Source organism: Sus scrofa, chromosome 5 (genome assembly GCF_054392235.1).
Source record: "Sus scrofa isolate SSC_HxYL_T2T_F1_AM1 chromosome 5, Sscrofa_HxYL_maternal_Yorkshire_Landrace_v2.0, whole genome shotgun sequence".
Taxonomy (NCBI): Eukaryota; Metazoa; Chordata; class Mammalia; order Artiodactyla; family Suidae; genus Sus; species Sus scrofa.
The window spans coordinates 4,170,548-4,193,929 of record NC_139387.1 but is presented as its reverse complement, the minus strand read 5'-3'; the positions used below and the strand labels follow the sequence as shown (position 1 = coordinate 4,193,929).

Here is a 23,382-nt window from a genome sequence, read left to right as displayed (position 1 = left end):
GCGGGCGTTTCTTTCCTTCTTTTTTCCGAATTGGTTTTGAGGGGTAGATTCGAGTTACAAAATGGCGGCCTGGGGTGTGTTGGGCGCTGTTCCCTCAGCGGCCTCTGACTGAACGGACGGCTGTCCCCATCCCTGCCGAACACAGAGGGGTGAGGCCCCCGAGGGACATGGTGTTGGCGACTCAGGGCGTGCGGACCACCGAATCCTTCGAGGCTCTCCGCGCACCGGAAGCGACCGCGCGCCGCCTCAGAGCCGAACGCCGCGGCAGCGCCCTCGCACCTGATCGCCGCTGCGCGGCCGGGCCTCGCGGCGCCCACAACCCGGCGAGGGCTGCGGCGGCCGCCGGGGAGGTGAGAGGCGGGCGGGCGGCGCGGAAGGGGAGGGGGGGCGGCCGGGCGCAGAGGCCGGGGTCTGGGGGGAGGAACCCGGGCTCGGGGTGCGGGACTCGGGTCTGGGAGGGGGAGCCGGGTGCGGGGTCCCGGCTGGGGGAGGGGCGCGGGGGTGCGACCGGGGCGGGGGGGGCGGGGTGTCGGCAGCGACGCGATCGGGGTGTTTGTCCAGCCGGGCTCGGAGCTGACCGTCGGCGCTGCGGTGACCGACGTGCGTTAAGGCCCGCCCGGGAGCGGGGCCCCCGTGGCCCCGGCGGAGGCAGGCGGCGGCGCGGGCAGGGGCGGCCCGGGCCAAGCCTTCTCGGTCTGTTTCCCAGCGATTCCTCTCGGCGCTCGTCCCGCTGCCCTCGCCCCCTGCACCTCCTCCTGGGCCTGGCCTCACTCTGGTCGCCGCGCTCCCAGGCCGTGGATCCCCCCTTTGCTCTGTCCAGTGGGAAGCGGTTTCCTTTTCCCTAGCGTTTCAGCCCCCGGGGTCCACCCTGGTTCCTCCGGGCATCACACCCTCAAGTGCGGTCAAGTCTTCGGGCAAAGCGGGGTGGGTTGACGTTAACCCCCAAGGATGGGGTAGCATCGGGGTAAGCAGAGGTCGCGAAGCGAACCGTGTCAGGCACAAATAAAGGTGTGCCCAGTTACCAAAAGTTTGGACTTCCGATCGCAGGGTCTGCTTCATACCTGGTAATCATTTCATAACTTGATAACATTTTTAACTAGAAGCCGAGAAATTTAAGATCTTAAGAATAATAGCATTTAAGACTCTTTAGGTGCCAGGCCTTCCCTGTTTTTAAGTACAGGGAATTCCCCCCCCCCCCCCAGGCATTAAAAGAAAATTTATTGTATGAAGACTCATGCTTTGAAATAAAATATGGATTTGGCAAAGTATTTTTTAAAGCCTGACTCATAATTCAAGTTAATCTTGTTTTTCTGTACTTACAGCGACGATTGGGAGGAAAAGATTATAATCTTTGCTGTTAACAGAACTCGTTCCTTTAATAATATGTATCGAGTCCTTCCTCTGTTCCAGGCATTGGTCTAAACTGTGCTTTTTGTTTACGTTATTCAGTTTTCATACCACCTCCCTGTTCTACAGATGAAGAAACCGAGGCGCAGAAATTAAGTGCCCTGCCCAAGGTTTACAGCAACAAAATGGCAAAACTAGATGCTAGCATCTTGTAGTAGTTTCTGGAATGTGTAGTGCTGAGATCTCTGATCCTACAATAGCTAGAACACCTGCCTGTGTGTGGGCGTGGGGCATTCCCAGTATATGTGAGTGAGAGGCAGATACCTGCCCTCTGGTTAGTCACCTGATAGACCATGGAAGCAGCTATTGAACTTAGGTTGTTTATGCCAGTTATCTTTTCACTTGTGGGTATGAGTTAGAAGTTAAAACTTTTCTCTTACTGCATTTTTGCACTTTCAGCTCCATCTCTTTTTGTCAGTTAATCTTAGTAACTGCTAAGTAGTTAATAGCAAAAATGACTGTTTCAACTTCTCTGCTCTGCTGCCCTCTAGTGGTGTTAGTTACTGTAGGAAAATGGCCAAAAAGGCTCCACAGAGAGAGAGAGCTGGCCTCTGAACAGTTCAAGTTTAGTAAGGATTTAGGTGTAAGGATACCTTGTTTGTTTTTTGGATGACACAGATTAATAGCAAAACTTGACCAGGTGTTGGGGATGAAGGCATTAAAAAAAGAGCATTTGCAGGTAATGACTGAAAATTATTATATTTATTCTCATTTATGTCTTAGAATCTGAGACTTTAAGGCCCATTTGTTCTGTTACCAGAAAAAAAAAAACCGCTTATAAAAGAAAAATTGAGAGGTTAGTAGGAGACTTTTAAAAGCTGAAAAGGCTTATGTAATTACCCTACAGGGGATCAGATTTTGGAGGACTTTAGAATGCCAGCATCTGGATTTTATTTTGTAGACACTGAAGTGCAGTGGGTAATGTTTAAGTTTGTATCTAATGACCAGGAGGTTCTAGAAACTTCTTCAGGTGGGTTGTGTTGATTGAGGGGAGATAAGAGTGGGAAAGGTAGAAGGAATGTAGGCTGATTTTCGGGAACACTAGCTAGTGTCCCAAAGTAATCGATAAATTTTTGGGCAAAAAATGGGATTTTTTTTCATCCATTTAGCTAGTGGGTCAGGGAAGAATCCAAAACAACACTCTCCATTTATTGTTTTATTTTTAATAGTGAAGGATATGATCTTAGGATTGGGGGGATAATCGCAATTATTTTGTTGTTGTTGTTGTTGTCTTTTGTCATTTTAGGGCCTTACCTGTGGCATATGGAGGTTCCCAGGCTAGGGGTCCAATCGGAGCTGCAGCCACCAGCCTACGTCAGAGCCACAGCAACGCAGGATCCTAGCCGCATCTGCATCCTACACCACAGCTCACGGCAACGCCCGATCCTTAACCCACTGAGCAAGGCCAGGGACCAAACCCGAAACCTCATGGTTCCTAGTCGGACTCGTTAACCACTGCGCCACGACGGGAACTCCAGGCACAAGCACCCACTTTGAATAGGTGCTTGTATCCACTGCAAAGGTAACAGAACAATGGCACTCCTTCTGAACAACACTAAAGCAACTCCATTTGAAATAAAATTAAAATGAAACGCTGATTGATTTTTCTTGGCCATGCCCACGGCATGCAGAAGTCCTGGGGTTGAACCTGTGCTACAGCAGTAGTGTAGGGGTCGAATCGAGCTGTAGCTGCTGGCCTACACCACAGCAGTGTCAGATCCAAGCCTCGTCTTTGACCTATACCACCGATCATGGCAACACCGGATCCCTGACCCTGAGCGAGAGACCGGGGATGGAACCCACGTCCTCATGGATACTTGTCGGATTCCTTTCCACTGTGCCACAATGGGAACTCTTTATTCAGATTCTTAACAAGGTTGAACTTTACTGGATCATCCTTAAGAGAATGTTAAATATTAAAAATAGTATGCCTACAGCAAGACCATATATAAGTATAATTTACACAGAGTAATTTTTATTTAAATATTTGTTGATCAGATTTCCAATCAGATTTTTGGTTGCACATGTGGCATGTGGACGTTCCTGGGCCAGGGATCGACCCAGGCCACAGCAGTGAGAAGGCCGGATCCTTAATCTGCTGAGCCACCAGGGAATTTCTGATTTAAAAAAAACAGAGTTCCATGGGGGCCTAGCAGCTAAGGATCCATTGTTGTCACTGCTGTGATTTGGGCTACTGCTGTAGCACAGGTTCAACCCTGGAATTTCTGCATGCAGTGGGCATGGCCAGAAAATCAATCCATGTTTCATTTTAATTTTATTTCCAATAGCTTTGCTTTATTGTTGTTCAGAATGAGTGCCAGCGTTCCTCAGGAGACTTAATCATCTCCTCGTGTAATCCTTTGTTGGATTTGTGATGTTGGGAGCCTCACAGTACTATAAAGTTCTCATTAAAGCAGTGCCTGCTGGTGAATTTTGATTAAGAGTTATACACTGGTCTGGAAAGTAAACTTTTTTTTTTTTTTTTTTTTGCTTTTTAGGGCCACAGGTGTGGCATATAGAAGTCCCCAGGCTAGGGGTCGAATCGGAGCTACAGCTGCCAACCAGTGCCACAGCAATGCCAGATCCGAGCCACATCTGTGATGTACACCACAGCTCACAGTAACGCCTGATCCTTGACCCACTGAGCAAGGCCAGGGATCAAACCCACATCCTCATGGATACTTGTCAGATTGACTTCCACTGCTCCACAGCGGGAACTCCCAAGAGTTATATCCTGGTCTGGAAAGTGAACTTATGACTTGTAATTTTTTTACTTTTAGGTTCGAAAAAATGGCCAAAAGAATTGCCGAGAAGGAATTGACAGACAGAAATTGGGATCAAGAAGATGAAGCAGAAGAGGTAAAAAGTAGTTTCCCTAAGAATATTTTCCTGCTGCCCAAATTTCAGTTCATTTTGGGATTCTTCATGAAGAGTCTGTGGTAAAATTAATTAAATGGCCTTTTTAAGAACACCCTGAACTGGAAACAGTATGGTTTCTTAAGATCTCTACTAAGTGTAGAAATTCATTACACTCGGGTGTGCTTTTCCCCTAGCACCTATTCCCGAAATAGTCTCCTCCTGTGTAGAAGCATCTTGCTCCTGAATTTCATAGACTTGCAGCGTTCCAAGCCCATGGCTTTAGTCCAGACGGAGAGGTGAGTAAACGATCTGGCCACAAGCTGAGCTCAGTGTCAGGGCTCAGACGTGAAAAGTGGTGCCTCCTCACCTTCCCGGCTTGCCAAACTCACAAGGTTCGATTTTGGAAGGTTGAGGTCGCCTCCCTTACTCTAATGCCGCTTGGAGGCCTGTCTTATTTCCTACTGTAGCTATGAACCCCCCCCCCCCCCCCCCCCCGTGGACAATTGCATTGGCAGGAATCGAATTTAGATCGGCCTGGTTTCTTTCCTAATAAAATGAAATGATCCTCCCTGGGGAAATCTTTTAATTTTTCTCTCCTGAAGATTAGAACACAGCTGCATTTCTAGTGCCTTGTCAGCACTGTGATACGCCCAGTCCAGCTCAGTCATGAAATCTGTAACCAAGTTAGCCTTTCAAGTTAATAGAAGTATGCCGAGTATGGAAAATGTATTTTAAAGTCTGCGAAAGTGTTTGCAAGCTTCTTTAGGACTAATGTTTTTACCGTAACAGGTGTATGTACTAATATGTTTTGGGAAACAAAAGTCACAAATATGGGCTTTTAAAAGATGGGGCGTTTAACAGTTCTGACTGACCTGGTACTTTTTAACTAAGTCTTTGGTAACTAAGTTATTTCCAGGTTTTAGGCAGTGTTACATTCTGGGCCTTGTAAGATTTAGACTACCATAGAATGATTTGTTTTGACATTAAAATATTTCAGGAATGAAAGCGCTTCCATTTGGATAGATTCTAGTGAACGTGGAAGGAGATTACATTTAATTTGGATCAGCTGAGGTCAAATGGCCCTTCTGTGGGTACAGAGGTCTCTTCTAAGTTTAACATTATCTGGAATAAGTACAGATGAAAACTCTTTACAGTGGGTATTTTATACCAGGCTCCAGGGTAAAGGAAGAATTGAAGTAAAGCCAAAGATTTTCCGCATTTTTCTGATTATGGACTTGGTACTTTTAATATACTATAGAAGAGCAGTAGTTTTCCAACAGGTCACCTGAAGTCCCACGTCCCTTGGTGGTCTTTTGGCGGATGGGCAAATAGGCAAGACTCCTCTTTAAAATAACGTATATATTATGGACATGAAGCTTTTAAAAACCATGGTTAAAAACCAAGGTAGTAAGGTACTAGATTTGGGCATCTGGGTAATGTCTTGAACACATTTAAAATATTGAAGAGGAGTTCCTGTTGCGGCTCAGTGATAACAAACCCGACCAGTATCCACAAGGACGTGGCCTGGCCGTATCCCTGGCCTCGCTCAGTGGGTTAAGGATCCCGCGTTGCCGTGAGCTGTGGTGTAGGTCTCAGCCGCAGCTTGGATCTGGCGTGGCTGTGGCGTAGGCCGGCAGCTGTAGTTCCCATTCAACCCCTAGCCTGGGAACTTCCATATCCTGTGGGTGCAGCCCTAAAAAGACCAAAAAGTTTTTTTTAATTAAAATATTTGAAGAATTGGCCATGAATAATTTTGTACCAAGGTTTTGATGGTTTCAGTCTTCTTAGAGCTTTGGGGTAATGCACTCTTCTCTCTGATCTGGGAATCACAGCCTGGATTTGTAGTTTCTGGAAGATTTCGGATTTGCCTGACTAGCATTGGGATTCAGAAGATAGATAACAGGTGTAAGCTTGAGTTTATTCTGCCCTCTCCATGATTTGTGTTACTAGTATGAACAGTACTTAATTTATTTTATCACTTGGCTGTGGCATATAGCAGCTTAATGTGGGACCTCAGTTCCCAGACCTGGGATTGAACCCCAGGCCGCAGGAGTGAGTGCACCAAGTCCTCACCACTAGACCATAGGGAACTCCCAGTATTAACCGTACTTTAAAAACAGAAAATATCAGATGAGCTTGTCTGGTCTAGGTTTTTTTTTTTGTTCAGCATTTTATCTCCTTTGTGGCCTTACCTTACTGCTATTTAATTTGTGCACTTATGCAGGTGGGAACATTCTCAGTGGCCAGTGAGGAGGTCTTGAAGAATAGAGCCATAAAGAAAGCAAAACGTAGAAATGTTGGATTTGAAGTGAGTGTTTTCTTATAGTCAAACACTAATTCGATTTCTGAGTTACAGAGTATTTCCACTTGTGGGAGCAATCCGATCAATGAATGCTTTTTATTTTTTTAATTGTAAGTCTTTTATGTAATCTGTTAAGAACACTGTTTTTGAAAATACTTATAGATTTTCGTTGTTAAGTTGATGATTATTATAAGATACTGAATGTATAGTTTCCTGTGTTTTTTCTCTTAATTTATCCATTTATTCCCCCTTCACCTTTAGTAACCATAAGTTTATTTTATATGCCTGTGAGTCTTTCTGTTTTATAAATAAGTTCATTTGTTTTCTTTTCTTTTCTTTTTTTTTTTTTTTTTTTTTGCTGTTTAGGGCCACACCTGTGCATACGGAGGTTCCCAGGTTAGGGGTCCAGTTGGAGCCGCAGCTGCCGGCCTACACCACAGCTGCAGAGATACCAGATCTGAGCCACATGTGCGACCTACTATAGCTCAGGGAAATCCCAGATCCCTGACCCACTGTGCAGGGATCGAAGCCACATCCTCATGGATACTAGTTGGATTTGTTTCTGCTGAGCCACAATGGGAACTCCACATTTATATCATTTTTTTATATTCCACGTGTAAGTGATATCATATGATAATTTGTCTTCCTCTGGCTTACTTAGTGTGATAATCTCTAGGTCTGTCCACATTGCTGCAGATGGCGTTATTTCATTCTTTTGGGGCTGAGTAATGTTGCGTTGTGTGTGTATATATACATACATACACCCTGCGTTTTCTTTATCCATTTCTCTATTAACATTTAGGTTGTTTCCACGTCTTGGCTGTTGTAAATAGTGCCGCTATTACATTGGGATGCATGTATCTTCCAAATTACGGTTTTGTCTGGGTGTATGCCAAGGAGTAGGATTGCTGGGTCATATGGTAACTCTTATTTTTAGTTTTTTAAGGAACTTCCATACTGTTATGCATAATGGCTGCATCAATTTACATTCCCACCAGCAGTGTAGGAGGGTTCCCTTTTCTCCACACCCTTTCCAGCATTTGTGTTTGGAGACTCTTTAATGATGGCTGTTCTGACCAGTGTGAGGTGTTATCTCATTGTAGGTTTCATTTGCAGTTCTCTAACTAGTGGTGTTGAGCATTTTTTTCATGTGCCTCTTGGCCATCTGTATATCTTTGGAGAAATAACTATTTAGATAGATCGTCTACCCATTTTTTGATTGGGTTGTTAAATGCTTTTAAAAACTTCTAGTCTGCTCGTGAAAATCCTTGGCAAATAGAAAAAAGTAATAAATATGAGATCTGTATTAAAGGGAGCTTATTCAATTGCAGAAATAAGAATAGAAGTAGGCAGGAGTTTCCATTGTGGCTCAGCAGTAAGAACCCAACACTAGTTGGGTTCATCTATGAGGATGTGGGTTCAATCCCTGGCCTTGCTCAGTGGGTTAAGGATCTAGCGTTGCCATGAGCTGTGGTGTAGGTCACAGGTGCAGCTCAGATCCCACGTTGCTGTTGCTGTGGTTGTGGTATAGCTTATCAGCTATAGCCCGAAAAAGCAAAGCAAGCCAAAAAAAAAAAAAAAGATTTAGACAAATTAGAGTTTGAGTGACAGTGCGAAGAGGAAAAATGAGTATAGCGGTACAAAAGCAGGGCAAGGGAGTGTCAGAAAGGAGTATGACAGGGAAATGTGAGATGCTCTGAGGCCTGCTGCTCCTGCAGTCAAGGTGTGGGTAGGACCATACATACGTTTAAGGATGGTGGGAACATTTCCCATTGTTGGTTTCCTTCTAGTGTAATGTAGTTAAGTTTAGTATAGTTTAGCTTAGTGCAGTTTAGTATAGTAAAGTGTTTTCTTCTGTTCCAGAGGATAAAACGTGACTTAGAACTCGAGAACTGAAATCACGTGGTCAGCATTCAGCAGTCACTGCACGTGTAACAACTCTAACGAGGTCCTCAGCCCTCAGATACATTCACCCGCACACCTCTTCTCAGGAGGAGTTAGTTGAACATCCTGGATGGTGCCTTTGGAATAAACGTACTGAGCTGCGCATTCTGTGGTGGCTCTGGTCAGATTTTCTTTTTTAAATTATTTTTATTTTTTCTATTACAGTTTGTAGTTTTTCTTTTCCTTTTTTTCCCCAGAGCTGCAGCTACCGGCCTATACCACAGCCACAGCAACACCAGATCCGAGCTGTGACTGTGACCTATGCAGCAGCTCACAGCAACACCAGATCCTTAAACCACTGAGCAAGGCCAGGGATTGAACCTGCATCCCCATGGATATTAGTCAGAGCCACTACCTCTGAGCCACAATGGGAAGACCCATGTGGCTTTTTTATTTGTTTAGTTTTCTTTTGAGGATCATACTGAGCAAGGCCAGGGATTGAATCCACATCCTCATGGATACCAGTTGGATTTGTTTCCACCGAGCCACCATGAGAACTCCTCATGTGGCGTTTTTAAATTGTGCAAGATACGAGTTCCCTGGTGGCCTAGCAGTTAAGGACTCAGCATTGTCACTTCTGTGGCTCGGGTTTTATCTCTAGCCTGAGAACTGCCTGCCACATGCGTGGCCGAAAAATAGTGACAAAAATAATAAAACTAAAAAATAAAAGGCTCTGAAGAGCCACTTGCAGCTTTACAGTTTGTCCATGAATTGTTCTTATAAAATGATAACCATCAGTTTGGTTTATTTCAAATCACCAAAAATAAAATTTAGAGCATCAGAACCTGAACTATATATTACGTGTTAAACTTCATAAAAGATTTGCATTCTTTGCCTGATTTTATTGCTATGTGTGTGTCGGTGAAATTCTGTAGATGTGATTGAAACTTTTCGTGTTTTTCGAAAACTGTAGTAATATCAGGCCACCTGGCCCGTTAAAATGAAGAGCTTCCAGCTGAAGTATTTTTGTGAGATCATTGTTATAATTCATTTATGTGAGAACTTAAAGTTTCTGCACGTTCTTGGATGTTCTGAAGAGTGTATTCCCTGATATATTTTAGAGGACGTTTCTTAGAGCCTCCTTGGGTCTTTGATTTGAGAGGCAGATCACCTCCTTGTGGTGTAACCATTACTTTGAAAAAAAGATCTTACAGAAACCGCAGTGACTTCAGCAAAGCACCTTAAACTGAGGAGCTTTTCTCTGCGGTTCCCAGGGGCAGAGAGCGTTCTAAGGAATGCCAGACGCTTCCAGAGCGTCTTGGGTTAGACATGGAAGGGAGCTAGCAGCAGCAGGACATTCCGTCTGCTAGAAAGACCTTGTAAAGAAAGCAGTGAAAACACCCTAGGGATAAAGTGTCGCCTCTGGGTTTCTCAGCTAACAGAAAATCTAGAATTGGACTCAGACTCCCAAGCTTCTGTGTACTGAAAGCACGTCGAAGGCTACAGACGTGCTGAGGAAATTATAGGTGGCGGTAAAATACTATCCGCTAGCCTGACTCGATGCTTCTACAACTTCCTTGGGCAAATAAATGGTCTATGAGTAGTACATGAAAAATCTTTCATTTGGGCTTTAGTTGTGTTGATAACATGTTTTAGTTACAGTTCTGTGGCTGTGTGATGAACCCATGAATTTATTGAGTTCGTCTTTTTACTCATATCCTAATTATATATTTTTTTAATTATTTCACTGAAAATTACAACTGTCCTTATTTCAGGAAGGCGGCTTGGGGACTGCAGAGCTGTCATGAATAAAATCTATCCAAGTGCTATTTCTGCTTGTGCTGGAAGTTTCCTTTTTTTTTTTTTTCTTTCTGTCTTTTTGTCTTAGGACCGCACTCATGGCATATGGAGGTTCCCAGGCCAGGTGTCCAGTCGGAGCTGTAGCCACTGGCCTACATACACCGCAGCCACAGCAATGCGGGATCTGAGCCACGTCTGCGACCTACACCACAAGCTCACGGCAATGCCAGATCCTTAATCCACTGATTGAGGCCAGGGATCGAACCTGCGTCCTCGGGGATGCTAGTATTGTTGGTTAACCACTGAGCCACCATGGGAACTCCTGGCAGTTTCCTTTAGTGTTGGTTGCACAAGGATTCTAGGTACTGTTTAGCCACGACAACGCTGTCATTCACTTGCTTATTTGATGATAAAAAGTAGAGTTATCTAATGTATGCGCTTTCTTTATATTTCAGTCTGATAGTGGAGGGGCCTTTAAAGGTTTTAAAGGTTTGGTTGTACCTTCTGGAGGAGGCGGGTTTTCTGGATTTGGTAACAGTGCTGGAGGGAAGCCCTTGGAAGGCCTGTCAAACGGAAGCAGCGTGACTGCCGCCCCTCCCTTCTCCAGCTCGAGGGCGGCCACCGAGGCCAAGACCACCTTCGGTGAGTAGGCTTGTCCCTTCAGGCCCATCTGGGTAAAGATAACGTATGAAACATAACTTGGCAAAGATGCTTTTCCTGTACTTGGTCTGGGTCCTGGGGCCGTGTAAGCGAAAGCAGGGTGATAAGGAAAGGGGTGGAAATGAGGGGGCTGTTGACTGTTTATTGAGCGAGTTGGGCACAGGCCAAAACAGACCTGGGTTCTGTGTTCACCTCCGCCAGTTACCAGCTTTGTGACCTTTATGAAGTCCCTTAACTTCTGAGCCTTGAGCTCTGGAATGAGAATGACCCTCAGAATTGAGCCAAGGGTCACAGGAGAAAAGGAAGCTCCTAGTGAACTCTCTGTAAAGGTGCCCCTTCCTGGCCCCTCATTCATTACATGTGTACCAAGAGCTTCCTGGGCGTCACACACCTGCTGTCCCCAGTCTAGACTGACTTTGCCCAGGACGTATTGATTGCCTGATCCTGTTTTGGGGGAGTTGGTCAAGAACTTTTGGGATTAGCAGCAGAGAATAGGATCATGAGTTAAAATCTTTGGTTCTTGAAAAGGACCCTGACTCACTGGATTATACTTAGCTAGTTATTCCTTTTTTTGTGTGTGTGTGTGTGTCTTTTGCCTTTCCTAGGGCCACTCCCACGGCATATGGAGGTTCCCAGGCTAGGGGTCAAATCGGAGCTGTAGCCGCCGTCCTACACCAGAGCCACAGCAACACAGGGTCCGAGCCGAGTCTGCGACCTACACCACAGCTCACGGCAACGCCGGATCGTTAACCCACTGAGCAAGGGCAGGGACCGAACCCGCAACCTTGTGGTTCCTAGTCAGATTCGTTAACCACTGAGCCACGACGGGAACTCCTTAGCTAGTTATTTTAAGAGTGTCTACTTTTTCATTTAAATTAGGCAGAGGAATTCCTGTCGTGGCTCAGTGGTTAACAAATCCGACTACGAACCACGAGGTTGCAGGTTCGGTCCCTGCCCTTGCTCAGTGGGTTAAGGATCCGGCGTTGCCGTGAGCTGTGGTGTGGGTTGCAGACGTGGCTCGGATCCCACGTTGCTGTGGCTCTGGTGTAGGCCGGTGGCTACAGCTCCAATTCAACCCCTAGCCTGGGAACCTCCATATGCCGAGGGAGCGGCCCAAGAAATGGCAAAAAGACCCAAAAAAAAAAAAAAATTAGGCAGAATGTTTAGTGTCATTAAGATAAGCATGTTGTGTTCGGAATTTGACTGGTTTAATATATGTTCATCCCTACAACCTTGGAGATTAAATTTTATGCTCACACTTTGACAGTTTTAGGGGAAATGGGCATCCTTTTGAAGGAAAAGATATTTTAAAATTAGGTTTAATGTAAGCGTGAGTTATATATATGATGTATGTATATAAAATGTTTTGTTTGGTTTTTGTAATAACTAGTTCCTAAATATTACATGTGCACAAGCTTCTTGAACTGTCACAAAAGTAGGATACAGTATAAAAGCAGAAAATAGGAAGACAGTGGTATGAAAATATGGATGACTTAATCAAATCACCTTCTGAATAAACTCTTAAAATTTCACTTTCCGGTAGGCTCTGTTGCTGTGAATGGCCCTGCTTCCTCGGTTGATAAAAAGATGTCAAGTCCTAAAACTAATGGTGACAGTCAGCAGCCCTCTGCCTCCGGCCTTGCCTCCAGCACAGCCTGCCCTGGGAATGCCTATCACAAGCAGTTGGCAGCCTTAAACTGCTCTGTTCGGGACTGGATCGTGAAGCACGTGAATACAAACCCGCTCTGCGATCTGACCCCCATCTTTAAAGACTATGAGAAATACTTAGCAAGCATCGAGCAGCAACATGGGAACAGTGGTAGCAGTCATTCTGAAAGTGAAAAAAACAAAATAGCAGTTGAAACACAATCTCCTTCTCTCTTTGGTTCAAAGTTACAGCAGGAGTCAACCTTTTTGTTTCATGGCAGCACAACTGAAGCTGCATCAGAGAAGAAGATGGAGGCTCTGTCTGAGAAGAACAAGGAGCCATCACTAGGAGCAGCAAGTGCCTCGTTTAATTTTGGCAAGAAAATCGATAGCTCTGTGTTGGGCTCCTTAAACTCTGGCCCATTAACTGGCTTTTCATTTTCTTCTGGAAACTCCAGTTTGTTTGGCAAAGATACTACCCCGAGTAAACCAGTTTCTTCACCATTTTCCGCTAAAACACTGGAGACCCGAGCAGAAGGTGGCGGGAATGAATGCAGAGGTAAACCAGAGGCCCCCCCTCGCTCTGGTGTGGGTTCGTGTAGGTTCTGTGTCCCATGGGAATGAGGTGGATCTGGGTTCGTGTTGTCACTCTGTCGTTTCCTGGACGTGTGTGTGATTCTGGACAGAGCTGGTTAGCTTCTGAGTCTGTTTCCTTATTTGTAAAATGGGGTGGGATTACTATGGGGGGTGAAAGCCAAAAAAATTATTTAAAAACATCTGGCACCCTGACTTTGAGGAGTGTCAAACACACAGCATTCTTCTTTTTAAAAAGTGAATTAACGGGTTTTTTAAAATTGTATTTTATTGAAAAAAATTCATCATGGACCTTCAACTGTGATTTAGAAGATCTGACTAAAGATAATTCACTTAGCAAAACAGTACTCTCCTATAAATGAGGAAAGCAGACTTTTCAGGGCTGTGGGGGACAAACTGACGATGTGTTCCCAAGGTGTGTCTGGATTGCTGCCCCCTTTCTAGAGGTTTCCATCATGTGCCGTGTTAGTGCCCCAGACTGGGCCCTAGTCCTAGCCTCTCCACCCCCTCTGATTCTTAGCTCACAGGGAGGGCTTGTCACAGTCCCTCCCCAGCACGCGGTGGCTGTGAACAAATAGTGTCTGTGAAGATGCTTTTGAGCAGTTGAAGGTACCTCGGTGTGTGGGCGAATCCCTCCTTGGGGAGGCAGACGGCGCAGGCACTGCTGCGTGTCCCCTTTTCCTGCCTTCAACCTTTCCTCAAGCCAGGAACCTCCAGGGCGAGGCTTAGGATGCAGATCTCTCTCTTTCTCCTCTGCCCCAGTGAAGACAGGGAGTGCGCGGCGCGGGGCTGCGGAGTTTGAAGGGAGTCCTTTCCGCAGCAGGATGGCCCTCGGTGAAGCACTTCCTCCTTACCTCGTGGTCCTCGCAATGGAAAGACTTAGAGAGCTTGTTAAAATAACAGATGCTGGGGTCCACGCTGGAGGCCCTGACTCCCTACTGGGGCGGGGGGCGGTGGCCTTAACATCTAAGTCTGGTGGCCCCAGTTGTTGGAGCAGCAGAACTGTTTTCTTGGAGTCGCTCATTAGTGAGTTTTGTGTAGTTGCTTTCTCTAAGGGGGTGTCCCCTGTGGGTGGGGCCCTGGACTGAGTGAAGGTGCTCATGGGCTCAGACTGGGAGGCTGCCTGTGGCCCCTGATTGTCCAGAGGGGTGGCGGCTCCGACAGCGCTTAAATTACTCACACCAGACTTGAGCCCGAATTCTCTGCCAACTTGCCTTGTAAAATACTTATTTTCTCCGTCTTCTCTGGCCTTTCGTCCTATGGTTATTCCTTGGTGCGGTGTAGAGGTGGTCTCAGGGACGTTTGGGGAGGAAAGCGCTGGAAGCCTCTCTGAGATTTTTATTTTCCAGTGGGTTATCTGAGCACATGTGAGTGGTGACTGATTGTAAGTTTGCCTGTACACTGAATGTGAGCACGGACACCTCTTTTTCATGCTAAGGCTTTCTACCAAAATCCAGTGAGGGCCTCCCCTGCCACCGTTAGATTGAGCTTTCAGTTTCTGCATCAGCTGACATGGGCTGTTTGCGCCAAGGTTGGGGATGGAGTAGGTACAAACTCCTTTTCTCACGTTTTCAGGCTCTTGATTTGAATCTTACTGAGCTAGTGTTGTTTTTTAAAAGGCGGAGATGAAGAGGAGAATGACGAGCCACCCAAAGTAGTGGTTACTGAAGTAAAAGAAGAAGATGCTTTTTACTCCAAGAAGTAAGTAATGAGATACAGGAATCCACCTGAGTGTAACTTTGTAGAGACATGGAAAGCAGCTTCCAGAAGGCTGCAGAGCTGACCGAGCACCCTGTCCCCGGTCAGGCTGTGCCTGCTCTTTATACCCGAACAGGAAGTCTTGGCCTCTATTTAAAACTAATCCAGCTCCCCAATTTCCTTTTCAGCGTATTCTTTTTGTTTTGTTTTGTTTTGCTTTTTGTCTTTTTCTTTTAGGGCCACACCTGCAGCTTATGGAGGTTCCCAGGCTAGAGGTCCAATCGGAGCTATAGCTGCCCGCCTACACCACAGCCTCGGCAATGCCAGATCCGAGCCGCATCTGCGACCTATGCCACAGCTCATGGCAGCACTGGATCCTTAACCCACGAAGCAGGAATCAAACCCGCGTCTTCATGGATGCTGGTGGGTTCGTTAACTGCTGAGCCACGACAGGAACACCTCTGTTCTTTTCTGTTAATTTAGCTCTTTTCTGCTTTCAAAATGCTTCAGGGACTGTCATTTCTTTGCTCCACCTGCCCCACCTCATCTTTCTCTCCCTTTTTCTCCTTCCTTCTCTCCCCTTCTCCCTCCCCTACAAAGACATCCCCTCATCACTGGCTTCAGATTTGGTTTTACTTCTGCTTTGAAATTAGGAGGCACCTCTGGTTCCTTCCTGGAGACACACGGTTGGCCCGGGTGAATCTTCTCACAGCCAAAACATAAGGCAGGGCAGCCGTTCCTTCCCATTAAGGGTGTATAAATTCTCCTTCCCCCAGTGATGAAAGCTGGGGGTTTTTTGTTTGTTTGTTTGTTGTTTGCTTATTTAATGAGAGCTCCTGCTTCCAGAAGAAAGCCAAAGAGCCATTTTTAAATTCTCTCTCAATGAAATGAAATCAGTGCTTTTTTTTTTCTTTTTCTTTTTTTCTTTTTTTGGCTGCCCCGTGGCACATGAAATTCCTGGGCCAGGGATCACATCCAAGAATCCGAGCCAGAGTTGTGACCTACACCACTTCTAATACAAAAATCAGAGACTTAAGAGTCAGCAGTTTTTGTAGAGTAAATCAGCAAAACCTGTGGGATTCTTAAGTGGGGCTGTCTTTGAGAACTTTTCATAGACTAACAATTCATTTGTTTGTTTAAAAGTTTAATTACACATGATGCCGTAAAGGAATGACTCTGACTTAAGTTTTTTCTGATCAGAAAAAATAGGAGCAGGCAGTGGTTTTGCTTTTTTTTTTTTTTTTTTTTTTTTTTGGTCTTTTTGCTATTTCTTGGGCCGCTCCCGCAGCATATGGAGGTTCCCAGGCTAGGGGTTGAATCGGAGCTGTAGCCACCGGCCTACGCCAGAGCCACAGCAACGCGGGATCCGAGCCACATCTGCAACCTACACCACAGCTCATGGCAACGCCGGATCGTTAACCCACTGAGCAAGGGCAGGGACCGAACCTGCAACCTCATGGTTCCTAGTCGGATTCGTTAACCACTGCGCCACGACGGGAACTCCCAGGTTTTGCTTTATTGATAACCTTAAGAGATGTGTGACTGGAGGCCGAGGAGATATTTGATTACATTATCTGCAGGCCTTGCCTAAGTGTGTTTTCCAGACTCATTTCAGTGTCCTGGGAGATCAGAGTCTTGCAGAGAATTCAAAAATAAGAAACAGCAAGGGGAGGGGCAGCGTGGAGTGGCCTGTACTCCTTCCTGTTCTCTAAAGGCCAGGTCAGCGCTCTCGAACTCAGGGCCAAAGGAGCACATCAGGGAGGGGGGTGCCTGGCCACGATTTCCAGACTTTTAAGAAAAGGTAGTTTCAGAAAGCGTCATTAAAGAGTTGTTCAGGGCCCACTGTGTAATAATTTAAAAAACGTGGAGGGACTCTAGACTGTCTGACCAGATTCTCTCCTCTGGCTTGTGCCCAGACCTGATCTGGGTCAGAAGGAGAGTCTCCTGAGCGTCCCCGCCATCGCTGAGTACCAGGCTCCCACGAGTGTGAGCGGGCCCTTTGGAAACTGACTGTCGTGGTTTGTCACCGTGTCTGACCATACCCGTTATCTTTCTTCATAGGTGTAAACTATTTTACAAGAAAGACAATGAATTTAAAGAGAAAGGTGTGGGTACTCTGCATTTAAAACATACAGCCAATCAGAAGACACAACTTTTAGTGCGCGCAGAAACCAATTTAGGTGGGTACTTTTTTTTCCCAGGTGGCACAAACAAGCGTAATCACATACTGTGTGAAAGCCTTTCCTAGTCATTGAGATTTTCAGGAATCTTAATGTGTTTTTTGGAACAAAACGGAGATTGTTCGGGACAAATTCATCCTGTACCTGCTGAGCATTTATAGGTTTAGTTGAGTACCAGGTCATTACCGGGTACTCTGTGTGTGAGAAAACCGAGATGTATTAAAAACCGTTGCCAAGAAGTAAGCGAAGTGGTTCCATTTTCCTTTGTGTTAGGACTGTGACGAAGAAGCTGTAGGTAAATTGGATCATTTAGTAACCATTCAGGGAGGATTAACCTTGAAGAAGAATGGAAGGAATCATTGTTATGTAGCAAATAATCATTAACTTGTTCCCCTCCGCTCTTACCCCACCGTCCAGCTTTACCCACTGGGAGGAGGGGGTCGCCCCTCGGCTGGGGCCTCAGCAGTGGTGCTGCCCCGACTGGGTCCCAGAAAGAAACTTCTTGGGACACTGTCACAGTAATGCCACGCTCACCCCATGAACTCTGCTGGCCTCTGTGGCAGAGACCACAGAGTGGTGACCACTCCGTGTTCAAGTGACATGGTGAAGATGCCACGTCGGGCCAGCGGGTTGTTCCTTGGGGGCCGGGGGGCCCAGTGTGTTCTGGGGGGGGGGGGCTGGTGTGGCGGTGGGAGACGGGGGGTGGGAGGTGGCAAAAGGCGGCTGCTCCTCACCGCGGCTGAGTCCATGTCCTGCCGGACGCCTCACGGTCCTCTTGGGGACACTGTGCTGGTGTCTGTCAGGGAGCCATGCCACTCCCATGGCTCCTCATTTTAGATCCATCAAGTGTGAGCTGCATCCGAATCCGAATTCAAGCCGCAGTTTCACGGAGCTGTGTGTGTGGCGGGTAGAGTCCGATGGCCTTTCTCCTGTGTTTAACCGCAGGCAACATCCTGCTCAACGTTCTGATTCCGCCCAACATGCCGTGTAGCCGCACGGGGAAGAACAACGTGCTGGTCCTGCTCATTCCGAACCCACCCATCGATGCCACCAACGCCTCCGTCCCGGTCACCATGTTAATTCGGGTGAAAACCAGCGAGGACGCAGATGAGTTGCACAAAATTTTACTGGAGAAGAAGGATTCCTGAACACGCTTCCCCTGAGGAGCTGTTGCCAAGTTGCTGCTTCCCCACTGCCCTTTAAACTTAGTTTTCTTCTCTTCTTTGACATTCTAGAACTTAGAGATAACTTAAAACTTTTGTGAGGAAGATAAATATGGCCAATAAAACCTTTAATATTACCTGTCAAGAAACTGTATTCTCCCTTCTTAAAAGCTATCTATCTAATGTGTAAAATATATTTGAAAGAAATTTTTTGGAAGGTTTTTAATGTTCATTGATTAAACTAATCACCAGTGATTTGTTAATAATGAACTGCAATCAGGGTATCGAGTAGATTTCCCAAAGGCCTTTCCGGTCCAGGGGCTGGGGCTCGCTGCCGCCCCGTGTCCAGAAGGGAGTTGCCGGGAGCGCTCTTGTTTCTGCTGGCCCTGGCCGATGGGTGTCCGAGAGAACCGAACTGCCTTGCTGGGGCAGAGACGGTTCCTCTTTGCTTTATTTTATTGTGTTATTTTACAGCTGAAGTGTCTGCCTTCAGCGTTGGAGTCCTCAGCCTTTTCTGTGCAGACGCTGGCCTTTAACCCCAGAGGCTGCTTTGCTGTGGTTCTGGAACTGCTTTTTCTTTTTCAAAGGAAATGTGTGGCTTGTTCTGTGGGTTTGTAGGCATATTCATGAGGTGCTCTTCCTTCTGTATCCCCTGGAGACAAATGGGCTGGGGGATCGCCAGGACCAAGGTTGCAAAGCACAAACTTGGTAGCCTGTAGTTTGTAGACAGAGGACAGTAAACCCTTATTAGAGAGTCAGGGCTAAGCTGTGCAGCAAGTGGAAAAGGGTGTTTGTGCCACGATGAACCCCGTGGATCTAAAACCTGCTTGTTATGTCACGGGGGCGTTCGTTACACGAGCCGTGCGAACTTCCCAGGAAATAGGCAGTGAGGTGACGGGAGAGAAAAGTGTGTGTGTAAAGGTTGCTTTTAGCTTTTAGACAGGAGTGCATTTTGCATTTGGTACCTGAAATTTCCGTTTACTTTTTTAAGAGTGAGGTAATCCAGGAGTCCCCGTGATGGCTCAGTGGAAATGAATCTTGACTGGTGTCTGTGAGGATGCAGGTTCGATCCCTGGCCTTGCTCAGTGGGTTAAGGATCTGGCGTTGCCGTGAACTGTGGTGTAGCTCGCAGACGCAGCTTGGATCCCGCGTTGCTGTGGCTGTGGCGGACCCCTAGCCTGGGAACTTCCATATGCTGCATGTGCAGCCCTAAAAAGACCAAAAAAAAAAAAAAAAAGTAGAGTATGCCACATGTCCGTCTGAAAGGGAGCCATGGTTGTGCCCAGGAACGCCCGTGTCACCTCTCCACAGCTGTCAGTAACTGAGGCTCGTGTTCTTTGAAGGCTCTGGACCTGTGAACTTGATGTGAATTTGAAGGTTGTCAACGCCCACTCTCATTCCTCTCGAGCCGTTCGGTGCTGGCACCAGCGCATCTTGTTTCAGTTGAGTCTCAGGGTCTGTGCCTGGGGGCTGGTAGCACTGCCACAGGCTCATCTTCAGCCATGATTTATTTTCTGACTTGGGAGAGTCAAAGTAACTGGGTGGTAGAGTTGCTTAAAACAAACAAAACTGTAATTTTCAGATGTTAAGGGGCGGGAAAACCTCCTTGCGGTCAGATACGTTACTCTGAACACACTTGGGGTAAGGTACGCGGGCCGCGTTTATCTCGCGACTCTCGGCGTTCTCCTCTCGTTTCCCTGATGGCCCTGGGAGAGTTGGAAGCCCAGTGCGTGACTTCGAATAGACAGACACATGTGGAGAGAGGTGTGCTCGCCATATACTGGGGGATGTGGTTAAACTCCTTCGTGTTGTGAGGCCGCGGGAGGAAGTGGCACTTGTTGCTTTTAACTTTTTAGAAGTGAGACTATTGAGTTTTGTTGTGGATGATTTTTAGTGACCACGTGGTCGGTACTGTTAGAACAGTAGGGCTCTGCAGCTGTGACAAAGTGGAGGAAATCAGAACAAACTCGGCGCCTTCGCCTTCGAGCCGAGCCGCGTGCTCAGCCGCACATGCTCCCAGGTCCTGCCCGAAAGTCAGGCGCACGGTGGCGGCATCTTTACGAAGGAAGGCTTTGTGCGGTGTTGGGTTTGCCTTTGCTGTGATGTGGAGTCGACCAGAAATGGCCTCTAGCAGTCAGGACTGGATTACCTCTTAAGCCCTGCTTGTCTTTTTAATGGGTATGTGTGGCTTGCTTGCTTTTTTTTTTCTTTTTAACTAACATTCCCAGCAAATTCTTGCTGCTCAGACTGTACTGTTAAAGGGAAAATTTATCGGGGAAAATGTGATGTGTACACCCTACGACAAAATGTGATCTTTTCTTAAAATCACTCAGTGTTCTAGGAACTCGCTGGTCTCCACTTGAATCACGTATTAGTATGAAGGCCCGAGTGTGTGTGGGTTTCGCTGTAAAATCCAAGGCCGTGTGTGTTGTTAGGGGAGGGCCCCTCGGCCCCTGGCGGGCCCGCCTGCCTGTTCATCCCCACTGTCTTAACGGCGCAGTTCTGCCCCATGGGATCAGATTTATTTTTAACAAATTATTATAAATGAGGATTTAAAATGTTTAATGTGGGCTGGACTTTTTATCTTTAGTTTGAGAATCTGTAAGGAGTGTTACCACAAATGTGACCTGAAGGGTGTGTGTGTATCTTTGATTCTAAATCAGATTGTGTTGTATCTTGACAAATACCAAGTACCCCAGTGGCTTTTTCTTTTTTTCTTTACCAGTTTGTGTTCTCTCCTCCTTTTGAGCCATTTCCCATGAAGCCAAAATGGAGTGTTGGAATTAAACTAGGTTGAAAATGTGTGTCCAGGGTTTAAAGTTCAGATTGTGTTTCCCGTGGAAGGACAGGTATGTTTATTAACTAATTTTCTTTCAAAGGATTATTGTTTTACAGTTTCAATTCCAGATCATATTTTTGATATGCTGCATGCCAAAAATACCTACCTGTTCTGGGGTAGAGGGAAAAAAACCTAATATTCTACCTTACTGTTAAGAGTTCAGAATGAATTTTCACTGAGAAAGCCTTTTGGTTCCGTTTTAGAGATAAATAAGTTGCTTGTTTTTGAGCACTTGCCAGTCATGATTGTATTTCAGAACAATCCAAATAAATGTAAGCACGGTGTATTTTGAAGGCTCTGCAGATTTGCAAACTAAGCGGCTCATTCCCTAACCCCTGGTAGTCATCCTCATTCTAGAAGTGAGAATTCCCGGCGGAAATGGATTTGTCCTGTAGCACCAGCGGGGGCAGTGGGGGGCCTGTCCAGACGTCTTCCCGCGCGGTCCTCTGAGCACCAGGCCCCGTGTACGTCTGTGGCCAGTGGTGATCACGTAGGGACCGAGGAGCCTGCGTTTGATGCAGACGCCGTTGCAGCAGAGACAGGAAGCTTCGTAGCAATCAAGTGGGGGAGTCGTTTGCTTTCTGTTTTAAATAGGAACTCGTTTCCTAAAACGCAAATCCTTGACCTGTCAGTGTAATCTCAGTTTGTATTAGCTTTTGAATGATCCCATTGAGGAAGTGTACGGATCGTGAACTGTGAATAAAGGGAAAGTAAGCAGAATCGCAGTGTTTGAAACTTTGGTGTTCTTCCGTGCCGCACCTGGCGCTGTAATGCCGTAAAACCACTGAAGTGCCCAAGTCACGCCCTGGCGGGGGGCAGAGCCAGTGCCCGATGCAGAAGCAGTGCCCAGAAGCCTCCCAACAGCAGGAAGGTCTGCCGGGAGGGGAGGCGGCCCAGCCCACTTGTTGTCAGACCCCCTTGTGCTGGAGGAGACCCATCCCAGACCCTTCGAGGGTTTCTTTTGGCTTCACGTTTCAGTGAGAACGGGAATAACGCTTTCATTGGGTATTGTGCTAGAAGCTTATTGTGTAGTCTCGAATGTAGTGCTTGCAGCAGACCTTCCAGACGTGGGCTCTTCAAAGGAGCTACAGTTAAGGCAGGTGAGGTTTCTTCCAGACAAGGGGAGTTGGGATCTGTGTCCAGAAGGGACGTTTTTAAATTAGGGATCAAACTGATCAAGAAAATACATATTTTGAGTTTATGTAACCTTAAGTTTGGTGATTTAGAAAATCACTGTTAAGGCCTTAACAGATTAAATTGTAGTATAATTATGATAGTGTTTTAGAGTAAGGCTCTCATTTTTAAAACAGTCCTGAGTTATGCAGCACTTAGGTGGTTGATAAAAGGTGCCGTCTGTTAAAATATAAAGACTGGAATTCCCGTCATGGCTCAGTGGTTAACAAATCCGACTAGGAACCATGAGGTTGCGGGTTCAATCCCTGGCCTTGCTCAGTGGGTTAAGGATCCGGCGTTGCCATGAGCTGTGGTGTAGGTTGCAGACGCAGCTTGGATCCTATGTTGCTGTGGCTCTGTCGTAGGCAGACAGCTACAGCTACAGCTCCGATTCGACCCCTAGCCTGGGAACCTCCATGTGCCACAGGAGTGGCCCTCAAAAGGCAAAAAGAGAAAAAAAAAAAAAGACTAGGTCACCCATCAAAGGATTCTTCTGGAACTGATAACATCTATAAAGGAAACTGCCAAAGGCACTAAGGGAGTAAGACTGAGGAGAAGCAGTGACTCAGATGCACCCGGCCTCTTAGGTGCTCAGCTGTGTGGCAGGGCTGCAGCACTGCAGGGCTGGCCCTGTGGGGTGGCCCCTGGAGCAGCAGCAGCACCCAGGGACCCATTAGGAATGCAGATTTGGAGGCCCCACCTACCCCTGATGAATCAACCTTGGGCAGGGGCCTGGGCACATGTTTTGGTTTTTTTTAATGTGTATGGCTCAGCTGGTTTGAGTATATTCAGAGTTGTGCAACCATCACCTAGTTACTAGCTTATGCCAGAATATTTTACCACCAGAGGCCTGGGTTTTAACAGGTGTTTTTTGGACACATGTCAAATGTGAGAACCACTGGGCTACCTCTGTGCTCCCCAGATGACTTGTTTAAAGACAACCTAAGAAGTACCCTTTTGGCACAATTTAGGGGGAATGATTCTCCAGGTGCCAGGAACTGTGCCAGCCTCAGCACACGTCTCAACTCCAGCGTCGTCGCATCTGCGAAGGTAGGTGGTGAGTCTACAGTTCAGAAGAAAACCTGGAGGGGGAGTTCCCGTCGAGGCTCAGAGGTAATGAACCCGACTAGTATCCATGAGGATGTGGCTTCAATCCCTGGCCTCACTCAGTGGGTT

At 46.6% G+C, this 23,382-nt stretch overlaps 1 protein-coding gene across 2 annotated transcripts; it reads left to right on the top strand.

Moving 5' to 3' along the window:
* Positions 1–38: 38 nt before the first annotated feature.
* On the top strand, positions 39–21,753 carry NUP50 (nucleoporin 50). 2 transcript variants are annotated; one of them, XM_021091395.2, is made up of 8 exons: positions 39–350; positions 4,188–4,266; positions 6,491–6,574; positions 10,708–10,894; positions 12,456–13,118; positions 14,773–14,854; positions 16,913–17,031; positions 17,977–21,753. In XM_021091395.2, exons 2-8 carry the CDS (start codon positions 4,198–4,200, stop codon positions 18,177–18,179), a joined length of 1,407 nt encoding a protein of 468 aa, XP_020947054.1. In that variant the 5' UTR covers positions 39–350; positions 4,188–4,197; the 3' UTR covers positions 18,180–21,753. The 2 variants fall into 2 exon arrangements, with proteins under 2 accessions (XP_020947054.1, XP_020947055.1); XM_021091396.2 differs by lacking the exon at positions 6,491–6,574.
* Positions 21,754–23,382: the final 1,629 nt, after the last annotated feature.

Coding starts and splice junctions, on each gene's coding strand:
- NUP50 (XM_021091395.2), top strand. CDS start 4,198: ATGGCCAAAAGAATTGCCGAGAAGGAATTGACAGACAGAAATTGGGAT. Junction 13,119..14,772: donor TGGCGGGAATGAATGCAGAG/GTAAACCAGAGG, acceptor GTTTTTTAAAAG/GCGGAGATGAAGAGGAGAAT. Junction 17,032..17,976: donor GCGCGCAGAAACCAATTTAG/GTGGGTACTTTT, acceptor GTTTAACCGCAG/GCAACATCCTGCTCAACGTT.